This window comes from Haemaphysalis longicornis, unplaced genomic scaffold, assembly GCF_048455015.1.
Source record: "Haemaphysalis longicornis isolate Haplotype H1 unplaced genomic scaffold, Haemaphysalis longicornis Haplotype H1 scaffold_8, whole genome shotgun sequence".
Taxonomy (NCBI): Eukaryota; Metazoa; Arthropoda; class Arachnida; order Ixodida; family Ixodidae; genus Haemaphysalis; species Haemaphysalis longicornis.
The window spans coordinates 138,638,390-138,660,726 of NW_027526445.1; the positions used below are offsets into that span (position 1 = coordinate 138,638,390).

The window sequence follows — 22,337 nt, forward strand, 5'->3', positions numbered from 1 at the left end:
ATTTAAAGCTCGAAAGTACCGATCTGGGCAATCCAGCGCGCATGCGCAGCAGGTGGCCATGGCGTCGGGCGCTTCACGCGCGGGCGCTTTGACCGCACGCCATTCGGTCACGCCTCGAGATGCGTCGCCTTTTTGTGGGCCGGGTCCCGCCGTTCTTGGAATCCTCTCTCTACGGCGTGTAATCGTATTTAGCCGCGCGTGAACGGAGCAGCTGCTCTCTCCGGCAGTCGCTGCTGTCGACACCGAGGCTCGCATACTTGGCGTTTTTAAAGACGGTAGTCTTTCTTGGGCCACTGAAACAGGAAAATTTTGGTCTGCCTGTTCCTAGACTCAGCCAACCGGCCAAACGTTAAATGTGCTCAAAAAGGAAACGCTTATATAGCCAAACCTTTCCGAACCACTACCCTATTTTTTCGATTATAAGGCGAGGGGGTAGTTTGGAGAGTCAAAATAATAGTCTTATGATCAGCTTCGAAATCAAGGCGGGGTATGACTTTGAGTCTATGTATTTTCGGAAAAAAAAAACTCGCCTTATATTCGAATAAATACGGTAAATCTGGAAACACGTTTCCTACTTGTCAACATGCGTGGGCAGAAAGGAAATATTAAACATATTTGAGACAAAACATCAATGTACAACTGATGTTCGCGGAATTCAAATTGAAAACGAATGTGTGCTGGATATTTGCGATAGCACAAATTACGCGTTGAAAACACTATTTCGACCAGAAAATACAGAAGGAGCACGCGCGAGCCCGGACCTCGTGACAATCGGCCCCCACTTCTCGCAGACGGCGCCACCAGTCTGACCGGTTATGGGGGAATCAGCCCGTCACCTTTTCCTGTACTCCCCTCATTTATTTAATTTTCCTATTTCCTTTCCTAACCCTGTCTTGTCATCTCCTTTCTTTCGTATTACTGCGTTTTTGCAGGTGGTGAGGGCTAATCCTGTGGAAAGACATCACTCTCGATTCCAGGCATAGGATTATAGTAGCGACGTACGGTTAGCGTGTACTTCAAAGTCATGTTCCCTTGTTGGGCTTTGCGATGGGCGACCGGTCTTGCTACCGAATATGCACCATTGATTTACGGCTTCCTTTTTTACCGCGAGGAAGCCCGATGAGTCCTTGAAAAGGGGCCGGACCGAGGGTTTAGCATCCAACCAGCTCAGCCAGTCGAAACCATCAGCAAATACCTTGTGATACACTCAGAAGAATAAAACGCATCTCTAGCCAAAAAATCTGTGTTCCTCATGGCAAAATGCCTTGAGGATACTGTTGGGTAAGACTACCATGCCTCAGGGGACGTGCTGGTAGGAGTACAAATACAGAACCGAAGCGAAAACCTCCTGAAACAGGACACTCTGGCTCAACTAAAAGTGACAGTCACATCACATCACAGTCTAATACAACCCAAGGCGCAATCTCTGAACGAGAGCTACTTTATGAGAGGGAAGACGATCTTCTCGAAGAGCGTGACCAGCGTGACAGACCAAGGCGTGACAGCTGTGAGGAGGATAACCATGCGTCGTGCAGGCGAGCACATTCAAACAAAGCATGTTGCTTTCACTTTAAATTGTCCAGCACTTCCCGAATCTGTGCATGCTGCATTCATTGCTTGTCCAGTGCGTCCTTACATGCCCAATTCGCGAAGGCGCTTCAAGCGCCAGAAGTACGGCCATGGTACCCAGTCGTGCCATGGCCACTGCTCAAACACTGACCACACGAGTGACGCTTGCAACAATCAACGAGTGAAATGCCCAAACTTCAGTGGACCACACCCTTCCTTCTCGCGTGCATGTTCATCATTCAAGAAAGAAAAGGAAATCATTCAACTGAACGTCACTGAGAACCTAATGTTCCCACAAGCACTCCTGAAGCATGTCTTGCTATCGGGCAAAAATTACTCTGACGGAGCTCGCCGGGGGTTGGAGCGTCGTCTGGTAGATGCGGGTACCCAGTGCAGCGAGGCTGATCTGGTCCCGTCGCAGCCTCTAACTCAGCAGGAGAAAGTCGCTGCCGTGGCTTCTGCTGCTGCACTTTGACCTGGTGCTGGGCCAAAGGCTGCCAGCACTTCTGTTCAGGTCAGGGATGACCTGGCGTCGCCTGAGGCACCTGTGCAACTGCAGGAGGCTTCTCCTGCGGCTACTGCTCTTCCAGCTGCGTCCAGTGCTGTGGCTATGGCCTTTGGCATTAAGTCTGGCTTCGACACTATTTCACCTTCAGAAACCGCGGCTGAGGCCGTGGATATTTCTCCAAGTATGTCTGCTCTTGAGGCATCACAGGAGCGCCGCGGTGGCGCAGGTCGTGGCAAACCAACCAAACCAAAGGCCCGTAATGTCATTGCACCCGGAACTGACCCCGCAACCTAAGTTAACCGTTGAGAAGGGCCACAAAACTCCGGTCAACTAAGAGAGAGAGAGAGAGAGAGAGAGAGAGAGAGAGAGAGAGAGAGGGAGAGGGAGAGAGAGAGAGGGAGAGAGAGAGAGAGAGAGAGAGAGAGAGAGAGAGAGAGAGAGAGAGAGAGAGAGAGAGAGAGAGAGAGAGAGAACCATCCTCTGATTCATTTTCTCATTTGCTGATTTTCATGGCTGCTCGAAATGTTATGCACTGGAATTGTAGGCGGTTGTTAAGAAATCTTGATGGTATTCATGACACCCTCTCCAATCCCAAACCACAAATATTGTGCCTCGAAGAAACACACTTGCGCCCATCACTGACAAAGTTCTTGACACAGAAGTGCCAATCCCAAACGCGCAAATCCCACGCGCATCGAGGCTGCTGCGAGCTGCCGCCCGCACCGGTGCGCTCGCTTCCGTTCCGTTAACTACGTCACGTCCGGCTGCCTGTAATGGTGTGCTTTTTTTGCAGTTTCGGTTCCGAAAACGCCGTGTTTTACAAGGCGTTTGCGTAGCGCATGCATGTTCCTATCTCGAACGCATTGCTTTACCTTTTACCGCTCTTCTCATGTGTGCTCTTAGGCGATAGTATTTTTACGGTGTCGAAAATGTGAGTCGGAAATCTCTTGGGTTACGTAATGACGTAATTGTCGGGACACAACACTGTTTTATTTGTACGGCACTCGCGAGCGTGCAGAACTTTTTGCTCCGGCTTGCACGCACGCCATCTGCTGGGGCAGCGCTTTCGATCTCGGGGTTGCAGTGGCCGCAGCGAGGTGGCCCTACGGGATTAACCGCCGGCTTTTCTGCAAATCGGTGCCCTTGATTCCTCGCACTAAAGTGGTGCAACCGAAGCAAGCAGCACGTTGGGATCGTTCTTGCTTTGTTTTTTGCTTGACTTGCGAGTGACGGCAAAGCAATCAGGACGTAGGTTTCGCAGCCGGAAGTTTACTTCGAAGAAATGGTTGGGCCCAATATGTTACAGTTTTCATAGTGTCCCTCCAAGAATACTTGCGTTTTACTAAAAAGTAGCGACTTTAAAAAGCCCCCTTTCCACCTTTTCCAAATTCACCTTAAACAAATAAAAAAAAAGCACTACGTTCCTAACGGGCTAATCAAGCAGGGATTAAATTCATTTCGGTCATAAAATGACGAAACAGTGGTCCTTTATTATAACGAAAAGACAATCATCGCAGGAACGGCCAGCGAATGTCCACTTTTTATTTACCTTACGCACTGCACCATTTGATAAAGCATCTACGACGAACGTTTGCTGGTGATTCAGCCAAAATATGGCTGCTGCGCCTGCTGCATCTGCTGCATCGGTATTGGAAACTGCCCTGCAAGGGAAACAAGACATGATTACTTCACACTCACCCTATTAATTACCGACTTTACTCTGTTGTGTACAAGATGTCCACCAAAATAGGGAGTTTTAGCACTCCGTGTGCTCCGTGTTGTACGTAGTTACCGTGTTGAGCGGGACCCGTCTGGGCACTTGGGCATCCGTCGCGGTGGGTGATTAGTTCCGCGGGCCAGCCCTAGCCATGCCCGTGCATTCTTTCACGGAGGGGTGTGCCTCCTCGCCCTTCCGCGCGCGCAGGTGCAGTCGGGTCCCGCTAAACACGGTAACTATGTACACGACGGAAGAGACGGTCTGCTAAAACACTCCAATGAACCAAAACATCAGCCGCATAAGTGGCACCTTAGATCTCGAACAACCTAGGAAGCAGGAGGGTGCGATCACGGGAGGCGGCACCGTATAAGACTTGAAGCATATTGGGTAGCGCACAACGGGGCCCTCTTCATGAGAGTAATTTTCATGGCAAAGTGAAATTGCGCTCACAAGAGCGATAGGAGATCTAGCTTATTAATCTGTACGAAACATGTCACCGTAGGGCTCCGTAAGGGCGGCTTAACTCTTTTTGCTCCGTGCAGTAACCGGTTATAAAAACTTCTTCGAAGTTTCGGTCTCCAAGTTTGTTCTGCCTGTTTTGAGATATAGCTACAAGAGCACGAGCAGGGCCATCAACAGAAGTTGCTTGACGTCCTCGAGCCACCCCCCTCGCCGTCTTCCGAATTTCTCAGAGACATTTTTCGTGGTTACAAGTGGCGAAGCGGCTGTCGGCAGTACGATAGTAACTGCGCGTATACACACAGAGACTTGTACACTTGTACAGCTGTGTAGTTCAGGGATTGTGCGGGTTAAATTGAATTTTCCCATTCGTATCAGTTTTTCGTCGTCTATGCCCTGTGTATACACACAGAGACTTGTACACCTGTACAACTGTGTAGTTCAGGGATTGTGCGGGTTCAATTGAATTTTCCCATTCGTATCAGTTTTTCGTCGTCTATGACCTGTGTATACACACAGAAACTTGTACACCTGTACACCTGTGTAGTTCAGGGATTGTGCGGGTTCAATTGAATTTCCCCATTCGTATCAGTTTTTCGTCGTCTATGACCTGTGTATACACGCAGAGACTTGTACACCTGTACACCTGTGTAGTTCAGGGATTGTGCGGGTTCAATTGAATTTCCCCATTCGTACCAGTTTTTCGTCGTCCATGACCTCGGTCAAAGCTTCTTACAGCAAAATTGTATATGGCTTTAAAGTTTTGGTCACAGCTGTCAGTGGTGCCGTTGTGCCCTATTGCTACGTAACCACGGAGCGCGCCCACGGTAACTGCACAACAGGCTCGCTTGGCATGCTTTTCAAACTTCGTGCGCGAGGCTGCTGTTACCCTGCGAACGCTGCTGACGAATTTCCGCACGTTTCTCAGAGCTAGTGGCGCGCTGCCTGATGGCAGCGAAAATGCTTTGGGAGCGGCCACCGGAATGCCTGTTTAAATTTGAGCCCGACGTGTGTGCCAATTTCTTCCCCTCCCGCAACATAACGGAAGCGCCTCCGCGCGCGCGCAGTTACAGCTCTCGAAAAACGTCCATTGAACGCGGGTGAGCGCTTGTTTAGGGTTTGCGCTGTGTCGTCATCGTTGCCGATTAGAATGCAGACCGGCGTTGGCGCTTTTTGCCTTTGTCGGCCTTGCGCCATTAAACCTGAAATCATGATCATCATGTAGACCGGCGTTGGGTGTTTTTAAAACGAAGGTTGCTAAACGTTACTGATGGCGTCTACATCCGAGTAAAACACACTTGAGGTAAGCCAACTCTACACAATTGGTTTCACAATGGATACATCAATCATACACCACATAACATTGCAATGGAATGTCGTCGCACACCTGACGAACCTCTTGTACTACGAAAAATACAGCTTTGAAGGGCACACGGTTACCGGTGGAGATGATGATGATGATGATCATGAAATACGTTTTGTAAGCATGGTTGGGCTTTGCCTATAGCTTATTAGAGTTTGGGTTTGGGCTGGTCGGTAGAGGTAATCCATGACTTCATGCAGCGCCAACGAAACGACAGAGGAAACAGGGAGGCGACGGGCACAAGCGCTTGTGCCCGTCGCCTCCCTGTGTCCTCTGTCGTTTTGTTGGCGCTACACGAAGTCATGGTTTGCCGATGGAATTTGGTGGTGTGGGATTGGACGTTTTCTTTGAACGGCTTTGGCTTTGGATTTTGGCAGTTTGGATTTTAGACTTTGGAAGAGTAGATTTTGGACTTTGGCTTTGACTGACTTTATGGTTGAAAGGTTCGCGTTTTGCACCGTCATTCTCTGAAGAAAGGGGCCTTAATTTTGTTTCCAGCGCACCTCTCCGGGCATGTGGTACGCCCGTGGGAGATTGAGGAACCATTTTGTTGTTACAGAGCCTGCACACATGGCGCCGGCGTGAATTGCGTTGCTAAGGGATTATTTTTTATACATGTTAAATGGTAATGACGCCACTGACCGCTTCGGAGCTGCCGCCACCGAGGCAGCTTGCGTAACAGTAACATTTAGCGGAAAGCACGTGTGCCCCGGATGCCTGCGGAACTGAAATCTTAACACTAATCGGGAGAGACGTGAGCGGGTTATGACGCATTGTGTGATTTTCATGTTTTATTTGTTGTTCATATCAAAAAAGTTGAGCGGTATCCTGTACTTTTTGCTTCGCTTCGCTGGTGCTTTTTTAAGTGAGAGAGTAAGGGGGAAGAGGGAGGGGGAGAGATAAAACTTTATTTAACCAGGGGTTGCTGGTGCTGGAAGACGACGACTACACGAAAAATGGCGACCAACTAGTCTCAAGAGGTACAGGCATGTTGCGGACTGTGTTGCGCTTGCGCAGTGATTGGAGCCTGTCGAATGCGTATTAACTAGGTGTATTGCGTTACCTTTGTCATTGACGGGTAGTACAACCCTGCCGTTTTACCGCAAAGGTAGTGCAGATGGGTGGTGAAAGTAGCACCCAAAGATCGCGAGTGTTGTATATATAGTCCTGAATGACTATTATAGGGCTACCTGCACAGCGCAACAACAAAATGGCTGCTTCGCGGAAGCGTATTTCCAAACGCTTCGCTGCACAGAGCACCCACGTGTCTGCTTGCGCGATGCAGAACGGCAATTAAACGTCGTCATTGGCTGCGCCCAAAACCTAAAGCTACCTAAAACATACCAAATCGCTATTATTAACAAAAAAATGTCTCCAATCCATACTGTGAAGGTGGTCGGAAAGCAAATATTTAAACGACACCCACAACAATCACCCATGCGACGCCACTTGAATTCACCCACGTGGCTCTACAAACAGTGAAACCAGAGATTCTGCCAGCCGTTAGCAGGTATTCGCGGGGCTGGCATCCCGAACGCAGCAGCAGCGTCGGCCACGACCGGGCTAAAGAGCGGCGGACGCCGCCGCTGTAGCCCGGCCGTGAATTGGGAGAAAGAAAACGGAGAGGAGCGTCTTTCGAAGGGTGAGACAGCGGAACCTAGCCATCCTGATGTGTTAGCTCTGGGCTACACCACCGCGCGACACAAGCACGGACACCGAAACAATTTGGTATGTTGGCTTAGGGATTCCCATTTATACCGATTTAAACGAGTTACTTTAGTATGTTTGGAAATTGCGAGAAAGCTGATGGAACTTTTATAATCGCTATTTCTCAGATCCAGTTGCTCCTTTCGCATTTTCTAATACCTCTTAAAACGCAACCAAATTGGAATTCACCAATTTAGGAAACGGAGTCCCATTCGTGGCAAGCAGTGCGCAAAAGGTAGCGTTTCTCTAGCGGCCAGATGTCTGTATGTGGTATGCACATTTTGTTTCGCAAACCAATCCTTAACCTATCCTTGCCGTACAACCACTTAATTCCGTCGGGTCCCGGTTACCCTGGAGGGTCTGTCGAACAAGTTAATGAGGCGTTCGAAGGCAGCGCGCAATGGACGCGAAGCTGTGCCAAAACAGGCCCAGAACAACCGTCGCTAAATCAGACGACAAAGCCGTACCGCCGATGCCGCCGCTGGCGAGCAGGCACTTCCGCGCGGGGAACGCTCGGGTATATTCGCCGCGCCATCTACAGTGCGCTCCGTGAGTGAAACCCTCCGCCGCCCCGCCCCCCCGCCGCCGCCGCCGCGTTGGGAGTACCGTTGGCTGGTAAAGCTAGAGAGCTTTGCTGCAAAACAACAGATAGGCTTGAGTTTAGAAAAAAAATTAAGCAATGAAAAAAAAGTTTGAGAAGCCACGACCGCTGTGGCACGTGGCGTAGAATGCCTAGCAAAGAAACATCCCCCTCGCGAGGGGCACGATCAAATGCAGAGCATTTCCGGGGGCGCACGACGTTAAGTAGTTTGCGTTACGTTAATGTTGTTGCACTTGTGGCAACTGCTGACGAGAGAGCGCGGCGATGAGTGCGTTTCAGCCTCGCCGACACCCGCCTTTATCACGCCACGATCGCGCCACGCGCGCGCGATGCTGACGTCACGATCACGCCACAGATGTTGTTGATCCCGCGACGCGCGCGCCCCCACCTGTTGGGCGCGAACCGACCGCGGAGAGAGCGCGCGATGCGAGCGGAGAGTAGGCGAGGAGGAGCGGGGCTGACGAGAGAGCGCGGCGATGAGTGCGTTCCAGCCTCGCCGACACCCGCCTTTATCACGCCACGATCGCGCCGAGAGGGCGCACCTGCGAGCGACGCGGACTACTACGCACGCCTAGAACGGGTGACATCGTGAGTTAAAGAAATGCTCTGCATTTAAAAAAAAAGATTAAGAAGGGGATGCTGGGGCTCGAACCCACGCGGGCACTCTACATCGAGGCCACAGAGCCTGAAAGGTGGGTTCCTTTTAGCTGGCGCTCAAAAGAATAGCGCGTGTAGTGACATCACGCGTGTCACGTGAGTGCTCTGTGCAGCGAAGCGCTTGGAAACACGCTTCCCCGGAAGAAGCAAGACGAAGACGTCTCTCTGGGTGAGCTTGTAACTTACAAGGCTGCTGCTGCTGCTGCGGTATCATCGGAACGAAGGGGCCGCCCTTCATTCCTCCTCCTTTGGCTCCTCCGCCGCCGAAGAAGCCACCGCCGCCGTTCACGAAGCCTCCCTTCATGCTGGCTTGCGGAAACACGTATGTCTGCTGCTGGCCTCCTTTCATGCCCTGCGCTTGGCTGCCTGAACGAAAAAAAAAGGGAGGGGGCGGGGTCACCACTTCCTGTTGAGATTACAGTCCACGGATGGCGGGAAAAAACGAATGCTCGCTTCCCAGCTTCTGTTGTGGTGAAAGCAGCGGCGACTGACTTTGACGGAGCATTTCTGACTTGTCGATGGTCGCTTGCGTACATGGGATACGTTGACGGGCGGCCATCGATGCCCCCGCGAATGGCCGCTGCTTTAGCGTGATTCAGGGGAGGCAGGTGTCTTGGGTCCGATGTCTGACTCCCCTCTTGTATCCACAATAATGTCCCCTATATTTGTCACCGATTTATAGGGAGGGTACTGCGAATACTGCAGCTCGGTAGTCAGGTCATGTTCAGGTGGGGGACTTGGGCGTTCGTTTCGCAAACATTGTTCGTACAAAGGTGAACGCATCCATAGCTAGCCTGGTTAGTATCCGAGAGTGTAATTTCTTTAAAACCTGTCAATGGAATACAGTGAAACCTCGATATATCGAACAGCGCGGTGCCCGCGAAATAGTTCGATATAACCAGAATTCGATATATATAATCACGTAGAAAACGCGTCATAAACTGGTACAAATCAATAAATGAACGAATTGTGCAGTAAATACTGACTTGGTGCTTCAAAGTATTTATTCTTCTGGCTTAAAGTACTGCAGCAGGGTAGCCTGGCGTGTTATACACGACTTCCTCAACGTAGTCCAAACGTTCCAAAAGCGACATGCCGGTGCCTTTTATAGCGCTGCAGTAGCGGTGCGGTAGGGCCACAACCGCTGAAGCCTCGGTCGAGGTCGGGAGCGGGGCACTATCGCCGCTTGCGGGTACAACCTCAGCAGCGCCTTCGTTTCTGCTCTCAGAAGTAATATCCGCTAGGATCTCAACACCCGCCAACTCCGCCGTCGTACCGGTGCTGTCGTCACCGCCAACTAAGTCATCAATGCACATGCTTCGTGGCTCAGCCCCAACAAAGAGCTCCAGCTGGCCCAGGTTTCTTCAAGCTCGCATTCTTCTTTTGCACCGTCTAATTGATCTTCGGTGCAACCGATACGCAGCAGTCGGGAACGCCCATCGCGCCACCGCTATCCTCGAGGGTACTGCGGGATAGTCCGCCACCTGTCAACAGAGCGCGAGCGGCCTGGGCAGTCTGGGGTGGCGGAGTTCGATATACCCATTTAATGTCCGTCCCAGTTCGAAATAAAAAATTAAACATGCATGTAATTTCCCGCGTGATATAGAAAGTGTTCGATATAGGCAATAATTCGATATACCCGTGTTCGATATATCGAGGTTTGACTGTACTAGAAATCTTACTTTGTGCCATCGGATTTTGGTGTATCCCAACTGGGCTACACTGCAAACTTCTACCCAGATCAACGCTACCTCCAATGTACTAGTCCCCAAAGTACTACCTCCAAATCTATTTCCAAAGTTCCACCCTTGTCAGCGCTGTTTAGCCGTGGTTACCCCTGTGACTCAACCGAGTTAGGAAATTGATCGCCTTGAGAGGTCATTAAATGGCCTTCGCTTTAATTACTGTTTCATATGGTGTTAATTGAAGTTTTGGATCGCGCCGGAAGGGCCCTGCGCGCACGAACTAGGAAACGGAATGTCGGCAGCCTTACAGTGTTGTTGCCTTAATATGTAGTCTTGTGGTTATATTTACGTTGGGTCTTACAATATGTAAACCAACATCAGTCACTGTACAGCTGCCGTCATAACTAATTGGAACAAGGATTTCGGAATATTACGAAGTATATTTGTTGGACTGCTTTTTCACAGCCACTACCGGATTGCAGTAAGCTTTTTTTTTTATTAGGGAGGACTCCATTAAATGCACGCCAATGCAGCCAATTAGTTTCGGGAATGAGAATTTTTTGTAAATTCACGACACCGTGTTCCAATTACTTTTGGCGGCACCTGTACGTGGAGCTGCGTGTATCGCTTGCGGACGTTAACGCTTTATTAAGCTTATTTGTCACCGCACATACATACACAGAAAGCAGTGATAAGGGGTGCAGGCAAAAGAAATCAAAGCCGCTTTCTGAAGAGAAAGTTAAGAGAAGATCGGCACCCGTTCGAAAGGGGTTCACCAGGCTTTGTCCAAGGGAAGAACGTATTCATGGGCCCAGCTTTACTGAGTAAGAACCACCGAGCTCAAGTGGCTTCGGGGATCTGCGCTCAACTCGTATGCCTGGATCAATCCAACTCCGGTCACAATTTTTCTAATTCTTAGTGCGCAAGCACTTTGGCGGCCGCTACTGGGGTTTGGCGACGGCCTTAACCGAGTGTACGAAGGCGGGAAGAAAACTGCGGGGTAAAATGTGGCGAAAGTGTGCGGGAGAGGGCAGTACGCTGAGCCCGAACGAGACGCTTGTCGGAGCGCCTGTCGAATTGTCCGGTTGAGGGCGGCGCGCGCTGCTATGGCGCCATCTCTTTCGCTGCCTCCCCCTCACACTTTCGGCAGACGCTGTCACTCCTTGCGGAGCCCATCCGAACCACATGACATTTGCGCGGGTGGTTTAAACACAATTTGCAACAACATAGTCGCCGGCGGCGGGGACGCGGTGCGAGATGAGAGCAGGGTAGCGCGCGCCGCCGCCGTGCGTTCGCTGTCCACGCGATCACTTCCGGAGACGCAGAAGGTATGTGCGGTGAACGAGAAGACTGCAGTTCGCGCTGAGTATCGTAATCATCAGTTCATTTTTCTTCAACTCGATTACTTTACTTAAATGCTCTGTGCGCCGTGGGCCATGCACTTTAGGAACCGATTTGGGTGCACAGACGCTGACGACGGACAGTAGCTGATCTGCTCAGTGGTTCATTTCAAATTTTCGCAATAACATTGGGAGGCTAGCATTGTCCTTGGTCACTGAGAAGATGGCTGGGCGTCTCGAGTATCGCCTATGCTGCAGTTAGTTTGTATTCATTTACAAAAGACGTGAGGGGGAAAATTCATTAACAAAGAATGCTAGGAACGAACTGCAGAATAGGGCTGCGATCGCATATGGCTTTCTTATAAGCTTGGCAGTTGAAGAAAAATTCGTACTTGTCCAGGATTCGAGTCCGGGACCACCGCTTGTCTAGGCCAGTCGCCGGACCAACTGAGCTAACCAGGAGTCTAGGCTAGCTGATATGAGCGCGAGAGCGAACTGATCAACAACCCTAATTGAGGGTGAGTCTTATTCACCCAGTTCAGGTGAAATCCCAGGTGGAGTAAGTTCGTGCGCGGTATAAATTTGAAATCTGCGAGAAATTTGCTCCACGTGGGTAGTTTCCCCTAGACTGGTCGATAGACAGTAGACGTTTATGGTTGCTACCCCTCCGGGTGAATGTTGTTATCTCATCCCTTCATGCGCCTGCCTGCTTTCTCCTTCTCGCACCTGTGTGTTCTGAGGTGGTAAATTTTATATTATACTGTACATTACGTGTCTGACCCAAGGGCGCTAGCTCATCTTGTCCATAGCCCGAATTCCGTCTGCTGGATAGAGTTATTCCCTAATCCACGCTTCTCGCTGCCTGTACTGGATTGCGGCACAGTGCGCGCGGAACGGTGGTTCGCTTGAATGAGATTGTTAGTTTGTGAAAATACATTTCAGCGAGGAGCAAGCAACGGAAGAACAATTGAAAATTTCGAACCTTCCTTTTTTTCTTTTCAACGGCCGTCTATTTCGCACCGTCTGACAGTGCTGTCGAGCTTCTGGTATCCTTGCCGATATGTACATCTCCTTGTATTGTTAATGTGCAACAAATCGCCTGACTTTTTGACTGAGTGTATCTATCGCACCACTTATATGTTCTCTCCAATCTACGCAATCGAAATTTTCCATGCGTCCTATACGTTTTATGTATTTTCATAATTTCAAAGCATGCGGAAAAGAAACGTTCATTTTTATTTTCAATAGTCTTTTCAGCACGAAGAACGATATATGAAGCGTTACCTACTCTAAAAGCTGATGTAGTAAGGAGTGGAGGGCAGCCGACAAAGGCAATGTTTTTATACTGCATCGCAGAAAACCTCGCGCTCTCCGTTTAAACAACGCTAGTTTTATTGCATTGCTAAAATCAAGCATCAAAGCCGATGTTGCCGAATTGCTTACTCATTATTAGAACCAAAGTGACGGAAGGTTTGACGTATCTTTAAAGTCCGAAGAACGGGAAGGTCTGACGTATCGCTTAAGCCTCAGTGAGTGACTATTTGACAAGGTTTGATAAGGATTAATCCTTGGATCAACGGAGGTTTTACCTCGACTCATCCTTAAAAACGATATGGCTTTAGTCTGACGCATCGTTGAAGGCGAAGTTCCTGGACGTCAGACGCATTGTTTAACCTGAGTGAGGGAAGCTTTGACAAGGTTTGACGAGGAATAATCCGAGGTTGGACCAAGGTTTGACGTACCTGCCACTAGAGAGGTGACGACCAGGGCGGCGGCTAGTGCGATGTTCATCCTGGTCCCCTGTGATGCGCCTGTCCCAGTGAGGTGCGTGTCCGGGCCGCGGTTCGGGCCTGCACTTATACGTTTTCCCCCTCCGCAGCCTCCTTGAGCCGGGCCCGGTATTCTTTCTCGCGGTCTCGCTGCAGCCACGTGACGAATGACGGCTCGTAATGGAAGGGCCATTCATTGTGTCCACGTCAGGAAGAGGGTCCCGCGATCTTAGCTCGGGGGACGCGACGGCAAAGGCCGTCCGCCGGCCTCTCATTTCCCGTACACCTCAGCACGCTTTCCTGGCCTTTGTGGCGAGGATAATCGGGGCTTTCTCCATGGGACTCGCCTTGTGTCAATCTCGTCCGTGGCTGAGTGGGGCCCAAAGATGAACTTTCTCTCGCTCGGCGTATAATGTCTTTTTCTCTTCTTTTGGCAACTTTGTGCGTCCTTTTGGTAGGTCCGCGGGCGGTCCTTCACGATTTCGCGGTCACGCTCCCGCTTTGTGAGCGCTGCCATTGCCTTTATTCCGTCTGTTGCGCCTTATTTCCGTGTGGCGCTGTCGTTTTTCACGCACCTGTGTGTGCGCGCCCATTCTCGGATGTCGGCGGGTCTTTCTGTCTCGTCCCGTGGTTGGGAAACGAGAATGCGCCAGGTCGTTATGGAAGCTTCCCCCACGCGAGTGTTTTTGAATCTTCTCTACGAAATGCCGTGGCTCGCGTGTCGCATGGCGCCGTGATTAGTGCCGAATGCGGCAACTGTCATCCCGGTGACTCAACCTCGTTCACCTTCGACGTAGAACACTGTATGACATTCATATCTGGAGAGGAGGTTTCATAGTGACACAATTTTTGTATTTGTTTTGATGACGTCTGGATTCAGGCGAGAGTCAATCTCATGTTTAAATTTCGCGGGCTCTAGGCGACGGATGTGATGTCTGTGGTGTCCGATATTGTCGCCATTGTTTCCTACGGCATTGGCGCCTTACAGGCAACAACGTAGACGTCCTAGCTTCCTGTGTCTATCTATGCCGCGCACTATAGTTGCCATGGTGCTGGCGGGATTCGTTTGCTATGTTCGAAAACCCCTCCTGAAAGTGAAACAGCTTGCGTTTTTATTTGCAGCAAGGGTCTTGTTCATAGCCCATTGCTTGTACTGAGTCCAGAACGCTGCTGCCCATAACACTTGCTTTTCTGCGTGGAGCCGTCATCGTGATTTATCGGTATCCTTTCTGTCTCTCTGTTGCGTATCGGCGGTTGTGAATACGCTATGCGATGAAGACACGCTTTCGCGAGTTCACGCTGAAAGGAGTTGGGCGACAGCCGAGCGAAGTGGGGGTTGTTTTGAAACAGCGTTGAAATGATACCGGGGGGGGGGATGACGCCGAAGGTTTCGTCCTCTGGACAGGCCGACCTCCTTTTTTACCCTTGCTGTGCATGTATGGCACGGAGGAGCCGAAAATTCTATGGGAACTTATGGGCGCGGACTGGGGGAATGTTCGCCCTTGTCTGTCGTCACCTTCTTTGGAAGTCCGCGGCACGAGGATGTAGGCTTCTTTTTGTTGTTGTTGTGCTGCCGTTTCGCAACCATCGTGGTTTGCGAAAATCCCACATCGCATGAATACTTCTTCTGCAAAGTCGCAGACCGTAAGGTCGGCAGGTGGAAAAGCAGGTACACGTTGACGGCGCTTGGGTTGCGTCGTTTCTGGCGCGTCTAGACAGGGCGGTGCTAAATTTACTTACTATACTCGGGTATACGAGCTAACAACGGCTATAGCTCATGTACAGTATCACTCCGCCGAAGCGCAGGACTCGTGACGACAACGCGAGCGCGGGCTTTTTGAAAAGAGGTTTCGCTTGATTCGTGACATCGTCTGCTTCTCCTCACCTACTTTGCTTGTCGTCGCTGCAGTAATGTATAAGCAGAGTGAGCCCCAAACAATGGCAGCAACGACTCGTGTGACCTTCAAAATACTTGCACTAATGCGCACTCTTTGCGCCTCGCGGAGGAACGCCCGGCTGCAATGATCAGGCGCAGGCGCAGCTTTAATTGTGGTTCTTTAGTTGTACCGCAGTATAGCGATTTTGAACGCGCGCGATACGACGCCGAATCAGTGAAGAGTGCCTCACGACTCGCACGTCGCAAGATGATGCAATGCGGGCGGGTTATTGCGAAACCCTCAGGTAACAGCTTTACTTAAACGTACGACCTGTTGAACGCATCGTTTAGGAAGAATAGTTTATTTGAAGGGCCATGAAGATAAAACAAGGTTTTTTTAATTCGAATAAAATACTAGGCGTCACTCTGCTCCATTACAGCTGCAAAAGATGTTTCTTAACAGGAAAAACACGATTAGTATTGAAACACATTCAAATTTCGCGCTACAATGACGTGTTATGGACACGAGGGGCTTGATATGGACCAGCGTTGAAAACAATTGCCAGTGTGTTAAGTGCGCGTTAGCTTTCAAGGGATGCCATCAAACGGAATTAGATGTCCCCAACAATCCTTCAGTCATGTGATTCAGGGATGGCTTTGTTCGGCGGACGCCAATCGCACAAACAGGACTCTGTGACGTCATAGAAAAGTTGGCGGAAAGTGGCAAGGGAAGAGCCATTGCATCATCGGTTTTCCCCAATATCTCCATAATTTGTCCCAACTCTTCGATAAAAGTGGTGTCATTGTTATCGGAAACAATCAGTCTCTAATGAACTAAACTTGTATTTTGTCTTCATGGCCGCTTAAGTATTCTTATTTGTAATATTTCTTGTCACCGTTCTATGATTACTTTATAGTGTTGGCAATGTTATGCGATGAGGAGCTAAACTATGCTTGAATATAATTTGTTTGAAGCTGTATCCCCGTGGTATTTGATCCTAATGTAGTGTTGCGCTGCCGTGGGCTCGGTGTTTCGATGACCGCGACCGGTAATTTAAGCTGTCAGCTGGTATAACGCTAGGCAGTGTATAACGCTAGGCAGTGAGGCACTGTGGCTAGCAAGAGTGATCCAGGATGTTCGTCACTTGGAATGTCATCGGCGCCCTGTCCTCGAAACTTGCCAAGCTTCGTCGGCACACGGGAGTGCGATGAGGACTTCGGCACATAGTTCCCAGTATTTTGGGAGACGGTGTTACTTTGACGACGGAGTGCTCGGAGTTTTCTATAAAATTCACTTGAAGATCTAATGGCTGAAAATGCTTATAGACGCCGGAGGAATGGCGAACTGGTTCGGTTTGTTGACTTTTTAAGAACTGGCCTTTGGTAGCCCCCTTATAGGTTCATTCCAGCCGCGAAAAACGTTTTCTTTCACCCGAAAAAAAAAATACAAGAAATATTGGCAAACTTTTAAATTGCGCTAGAGTGACGCAATATTGGCAGGAGTGACGTAATATGGGTCATCTGAAAACCATTTGCATCAGTGTGTTAACTGCAAGTTAGCATTCAACGGATACGATCAAATGAAAGTACTGATTGATTGTAGGGCTTAACGCGCCGACGCAACGCAGGCGATGAGGCGCGCCGTAGCGGAGGGCTGCGGTCTCATTTCGACCACCTGTGGATTTTTATCGTACGCCGAAATCTCGTACACATGGGCGTTTCTGCGTTTCGCCTCCTCCAGAAAAGCGGCCGCCGCGGCCGGGAATCGAACCCGCGACCGAATGAAAGTAGGGGCCCCACTATAATACCCCAGTCTTGTTCTATGGCGGTGGCTTATGTCGTCGGCCGCCAATCGCAGAAACAAGATTCTGTGACGTCATTGAACAACCTCCAAAAAGGGGCTTGGGAGTCGCCGTTACTTCATGTGTTTTCTTTATTACATCGGTTATTTGCCTTCGGTTTGTGATAAAATTGTTGTCGTCGTTATCGTCACATAGCAGTCTTTTAAACGAACCCAACTTGATTTGTTCTTGACGTTCGCTTTAAGGTGTGTAGGCGGTCACAACGTTCGCCCTTGATTGCCAATGGTTCTGATCGATGGACCTTCGGCAGCAAAGGCCACTCAGCTTGCGAATGAAAACGTTCTGGCTTCTACCTTCGGAAGACAATTGCGGATCACGGGGTCGACCGCTCTGTTCTGGTCCTCGGATAGTGCTATCTCTTCGACTTACCCGAAACGGACGAATGTGTAGTGCAGCTGCTAGTGCGCGCTACAGATGGCAGAGGTTGTCTTCACTACAGGACGTGCATCATAGCCCGGGAGTTGCTGTGCCCCGCGTGCAAAAAGAAAATTCAAGGTTAAAACATTCGCCGGTCAATAACCCTAATAAGTACGTTGTTCGGGTGGTCGTTGGTCAATCATAGTTAAGTTGGTCGATCATACTTAAGCGATGTATAGCGCAAACAAAAAAAAAGACGAAGGACGGAAAGGATGCACAAGGAAAAAGCGTTATAAGTAGCGCTTTGTCCGTGTGCATCCTTTGTGTCCTTCGTCTTTTTTGCGCTGTCCCTTAAAGGAGCCTTGAAGACAAAATACAAGTTGGGTCTGTTAGAAAGACTGCTTAGTCCCGATAACAATGATACCAATATTATCGCAATCTTCGAAAAAATAACGGAGATATTAAAGAAAATGTGTGAAGCAGTCGCGACCCCCTAGCCAATTTCCCGCAACTTTTCTATGACGTCACGGAACCTTGTTTGCGCGATTGGCGGCCGCCTAACTGGCCTGTCGCGACGACACATGACTGGACGTCTGTAATGGGGCCTCTAGTTCCATTTGACCGTATCACTTGAATGCTAACGTGCAGTTAACGCACTGAAAATTGGTTTATTGTTGGCCGGTATGGCGTCATTCTTGCTCATAACACGTCACTGTGGCGCAAAATTTGGAAGTTTTTAAATACTTCTTGCTTTTTATTCGTTAAAAAAACATCTTTTGTGGCTGTAATGGAGCTGAGTGAGATACTGAATCCTAGTTCTTTCAGATTAAACGAAGTTGTATTTTCTCCTCATGGCTCGTTTAAAGAGAATACCCCAACAAGGGCGCCGTTTCGACTATTTCAAAACTAACTGTGCGACCGCTCCTGAAACGATGAACGCAACTCCCGGCCGGGTTTAGCACTGCTAGTTCGGCCGAAACGGAGCTCAATGGTAACGTCCGACACAGCTTATTACAGGGAGCCTCCTCAGAGAGCGGATCCGCCTATTCCAAGAAGCCCAGCTGTGGCGCTTGTTTCGTAAAGCGCGCACGCAAATTTGCTTACACATTTGGGAACCCGCATTTTCCGTTTGCGGGGAAAGCGCTGGTTCTAAAGCAGTAAAAACAGTATATACTTCATCGGCACCTACCGGGAAACGTAGTTCCCGGTTCCCGGTAATGATGTATACGCATTTACAAGGCACGCCATACGTGGAATTGGTTCAAGAATTCACAGAAACCAGTTATATCCAGAAAAAAAAAAAAAAAAAAACAAATTTTGCAAATGCGGGTGTCGTTGGAGAATAATGCTCTTCTTTTTCCAGTCATGAACCTGCAGTTGCACCCCTCGCCGTTATCTAGGCTTTTGAAACCGAGCTCGGGGGACGCCGAGAGGACGGGAGCGGATTGAGGCTCGTAAAAAGGGGTAGTTCGTAAGACGTACCCACTCGTGAGTCGGTTATTGTGACAACGTAGGACGTACGCCCTTTCGCGCTTCTCGTTCGACGCCTTTTGCGTGACAGACGACGCCTTCTCCAGGGTACGGTGCTTATTATTTAAAATTTTTTTAATTTGCAGATGCTACTGTCTCAGTTTCTGAGAAACAGCTGGAGCGAGTACAGATGTTCAGCGAAAAAAAAAAAACTGCACAATTGAACAAAAAACATTATTACGTAACTCTTTCTCAAATAGCTCAGCACCAAGTCTGCGCAGACATCCATCGAGTTCAATCCATAACTCAACACTCAGTGGAAAAAAGGAAAATTTTAAGCAATCAAGATTCTACCTGAATGGCACAATGTTCAAGCGATCCTGCAGCATAAAATTGGTTTCTATAGTTCATACCACAAGCTAGGTGCAGCAGTGTGGAGGCTACATTGTTGTCAACAGTGCGCCCACTGAGGGCGCCTAACTCGCCGTGAAGGGGGCCCTGAAAGGACATTCCCTTCTCCCCTCTCGGCAAGCGGAACCGCAGGGCCACGGCGCCTTTTGTCGCTCCCTTCGCAGTGAGTTAGGCGCCCTGAGGGTGACAACAATGTAGCCTTTACAGTGCTGCACCTAGCTTGTGGAATGAACTATAGTTGTCGGCACAGGTGGAAGGAATTTCTCGCCGTTTTTGAGCTGACGCAAAGGCAGTCTCATCGCCCAACAGTCTAGGCCTCCGAACACGGCTATGAGCTGGTTACGTGATAATGATGTTATTGCAGATCTAGGTCACTCCTTTTTAGCCGGGACGGGAATAATTCGAAAAAGTGTGATTGATTGATTGTAGGGTTTAGGTTTAACGCGCCGACGCAACGCAGGCGATGAGGCGCGTCGTAGTGGAGGGCTCCGGGTTAATTTTGTCCACCTGGGGATCTTTAACGTGCGCCGAAATCTCGTACACACGGGCATTTTGGCTTCTCGCCTCCATCAGAAAAGCGACCGCCGCGGCCGGGAATCGAACCCGCGACCTCGTGCTCAGCAGCGCAGCGCCTTAGCCACTGAGCCACTGCGGCGGGTGACTGCGATTGTTGTGTTGCGCGAACTTGGCCCCGTAGCATGGCCCGCAATGCAGATACGTTGCGGATGTCCCCGTCTATGCTGCACACGGCATTGTGTTTCGCTTTTTGTTTATCCTGCAACATAGCTTGGAAAGAGGCCTCTGAACCGTGTGGAGCTGTACTCCACCGCTTTTCTCTTCTTCGTTTCTCTATTGCTCTCCAAAAAGGCAAGATAAAGCGAAATAAACCAAATAAGTTCATCTAACGGCTACATTATTTCTAATGTACATCGAAGCGTTCTGACGGGCTAGTCGGTCGGACATGACGAAATAAAATTGCGCTGCAAGGACGGGACGATAGAAGAGGACACACCACACAGCGCTGTGTGGTGTCCTCTTCTGTCGTCCCGTCCTTGTTGCGCAATTTTATTTCCTTCTAATGTAGGTACATTACATTCTAGTGTAGCTACGTTAATTATTTCTAATGACTGCAGCAATATATGCTCCGTCATGTTGCAAAATTATGGGTCTTGATCCCGAAAAAAAAGCATCGCAACGAAATACAATAACGAGTGTTGTTCTCGCCTGTCTCACTTTTTTGATATCGTTCGTCATAAGCATTACACAATCGTGGCCTAGAAACGGACTATAAAAGACGGCGACAGAAGTGGTTTGAGTCCTTTGGGAGAGGCCTTCTTATAGTGCACACGAATGGACCGTGTGTGATGGTGTTGCTGATAATAATGATAAGGATGTTACCATAACGTGTGTTTATAAATGGAGGGTCTCTATACAATTTTTGACCCTGAAACCGTCGTCTACATATTTGTGAATTTGCAACTTACTTTCTTCAGGGGAAGGCGCCACGATAATGGACGAAGAAGATTGTGTGGTCCTCGCATGTGACATACTGATGATGAATTGCTACGTGGGATTGACCATTCGAGTAACAGTTATATAGCAACGATGACGTCTGCGCTCACAGAACTAATGAAACTCTAAATCTGGATCTTCCATATCGGCCTGTCTATGTTCACTTCTGGAAAAAAAAGCTTCTTCCGATATCATTGGTCTCCGGTAGATCACTATCCGGATGACGGTTTGATGAACATTATTGTCTTTCCCAGTCGAAAAACACAACAGGAATTTCTGTCGCACAACAGAAATTTCTGTCGCACGACAGAAATTTCTGTCGCACGACAGGGATTTCTGTTGAGACTACAGGATGGTCTGTCGTGCGACAGGAAGTTCTGTAGTACAACTACAGAAAATGTGTCGTACGACAGGCATTTCTGTCGCACGACAGGAATTTCTGTTGGGACTACAGGGTGGCCTGTCGTGCGACAGAAATTTCTGTAGTACAACTACAGAAAATCTGCCGTACGACAGGCATTTCTGTCGCACAACAGAAATTTCTGTTGGGAATGCAGGATGGTCTGTTGTGAGACAGGAATCTCTGCAGAATGATGACAGAATGTCTGTCGTACGACAGAAATTTATGTAGTACAACAGACATATCTATCATGCGACCGACATTCTGCAGTCCCCACTACAAAAACCTTTGTAATAGAACCACAAAATTTCTGTCGCATGAGACATTTCTGTTGTACTACAGTTTTTGTGCAACACCCTGTAGGCACTACACAAACTTCTGTTGGCCCACAGACTGTCCTTCAGCCACTACATTCAGCATTCCGTAATTACCATTATTATCTGCCATGCGACAGATCATTTTGTAGTCCCTGCAGATTTTTATAGTGTGAAAGAGAAGTTTAGATCCATTGCGAAAGTGTCACATGGCAGACCGTTCAGCATTGCTACAAAATTTCTTGCTTACCCTGTCGGAAAACCCCGCGTTTTCCAGCATTAGGAGAGCGATGGAATAGCCCGGAAAGAACGGAATACATAGGAAAACGCCGCGCTGAACGACAGCAACGCGGGGAGGTTGCTGGAGAGCATCGAATAACATGGGGACATTGCCTTTGGGGACAGGGCTTTAGCCAATGCGAAGGGGATAGTACGAACGGGATAGTACGGGATGGTGTGGTGCCGCTGCTTGGCTGGACACGGGAATGCCGCGCGCCGGTTAAGGGGTGGACTGGTTGTATTCCAGCGCCGCGATCGACGCAGATGCTCCGAAACTTGGTGTTTGCGGCCCGTGCGGTGCAGCAAAATCCCACTTTTTAGCGTGCGCTGCACGGAAACAATGCTGCGTGCGAGTGACGGTCATCTCGTTCAATTGCATTGCAAGCGTCTGTTGTAATGAACGTTTGTTGCATTGCGGCCATTAGCATTCCGGCCGTGTTGGAAAAAACCTTCGCTACAAATTTGCAATTAACAACGCAAC

At 49.3% G+C, this 22,337-nt stretch overlaps 2 protein-coding genes across 3 annotated transcripts in view; one reads left to right on the plus strand and one right to left on the minus strand.

The window, feature by feature from the left end:
• The window catches only part of LOC144149940 (beta-1,4-glucuronyltransferase 1-like), a 279,455-nt gene that overhangs the window by 197,280 nt on the left and 59,838 nt on the right, over window positions 1-22,337 (plus strand). The window lies entirely within an intron of this gene.
• Window positions 3,545-13,734, minus strand: LOC144149992 (uncharacterized). Its single transcript, XM_077681755.1, has 3 exons — window positions 13,349-13,734; window positions 8,768-8,947; window positions 3,545-3,738 (listed from the first exon to the last, which is right to left on the minus strand). Exons 1-3 carry the CDS (start codon window positions 13,566-13,568, stop codon window positions 3,680-3,682), a joined length of 459 nt encoding a protein of 152 aa, XP_077537881.1. The 5' UTR covers window positions 13,569-13,734; the 3' UTR covers window positions 3,545-3,679.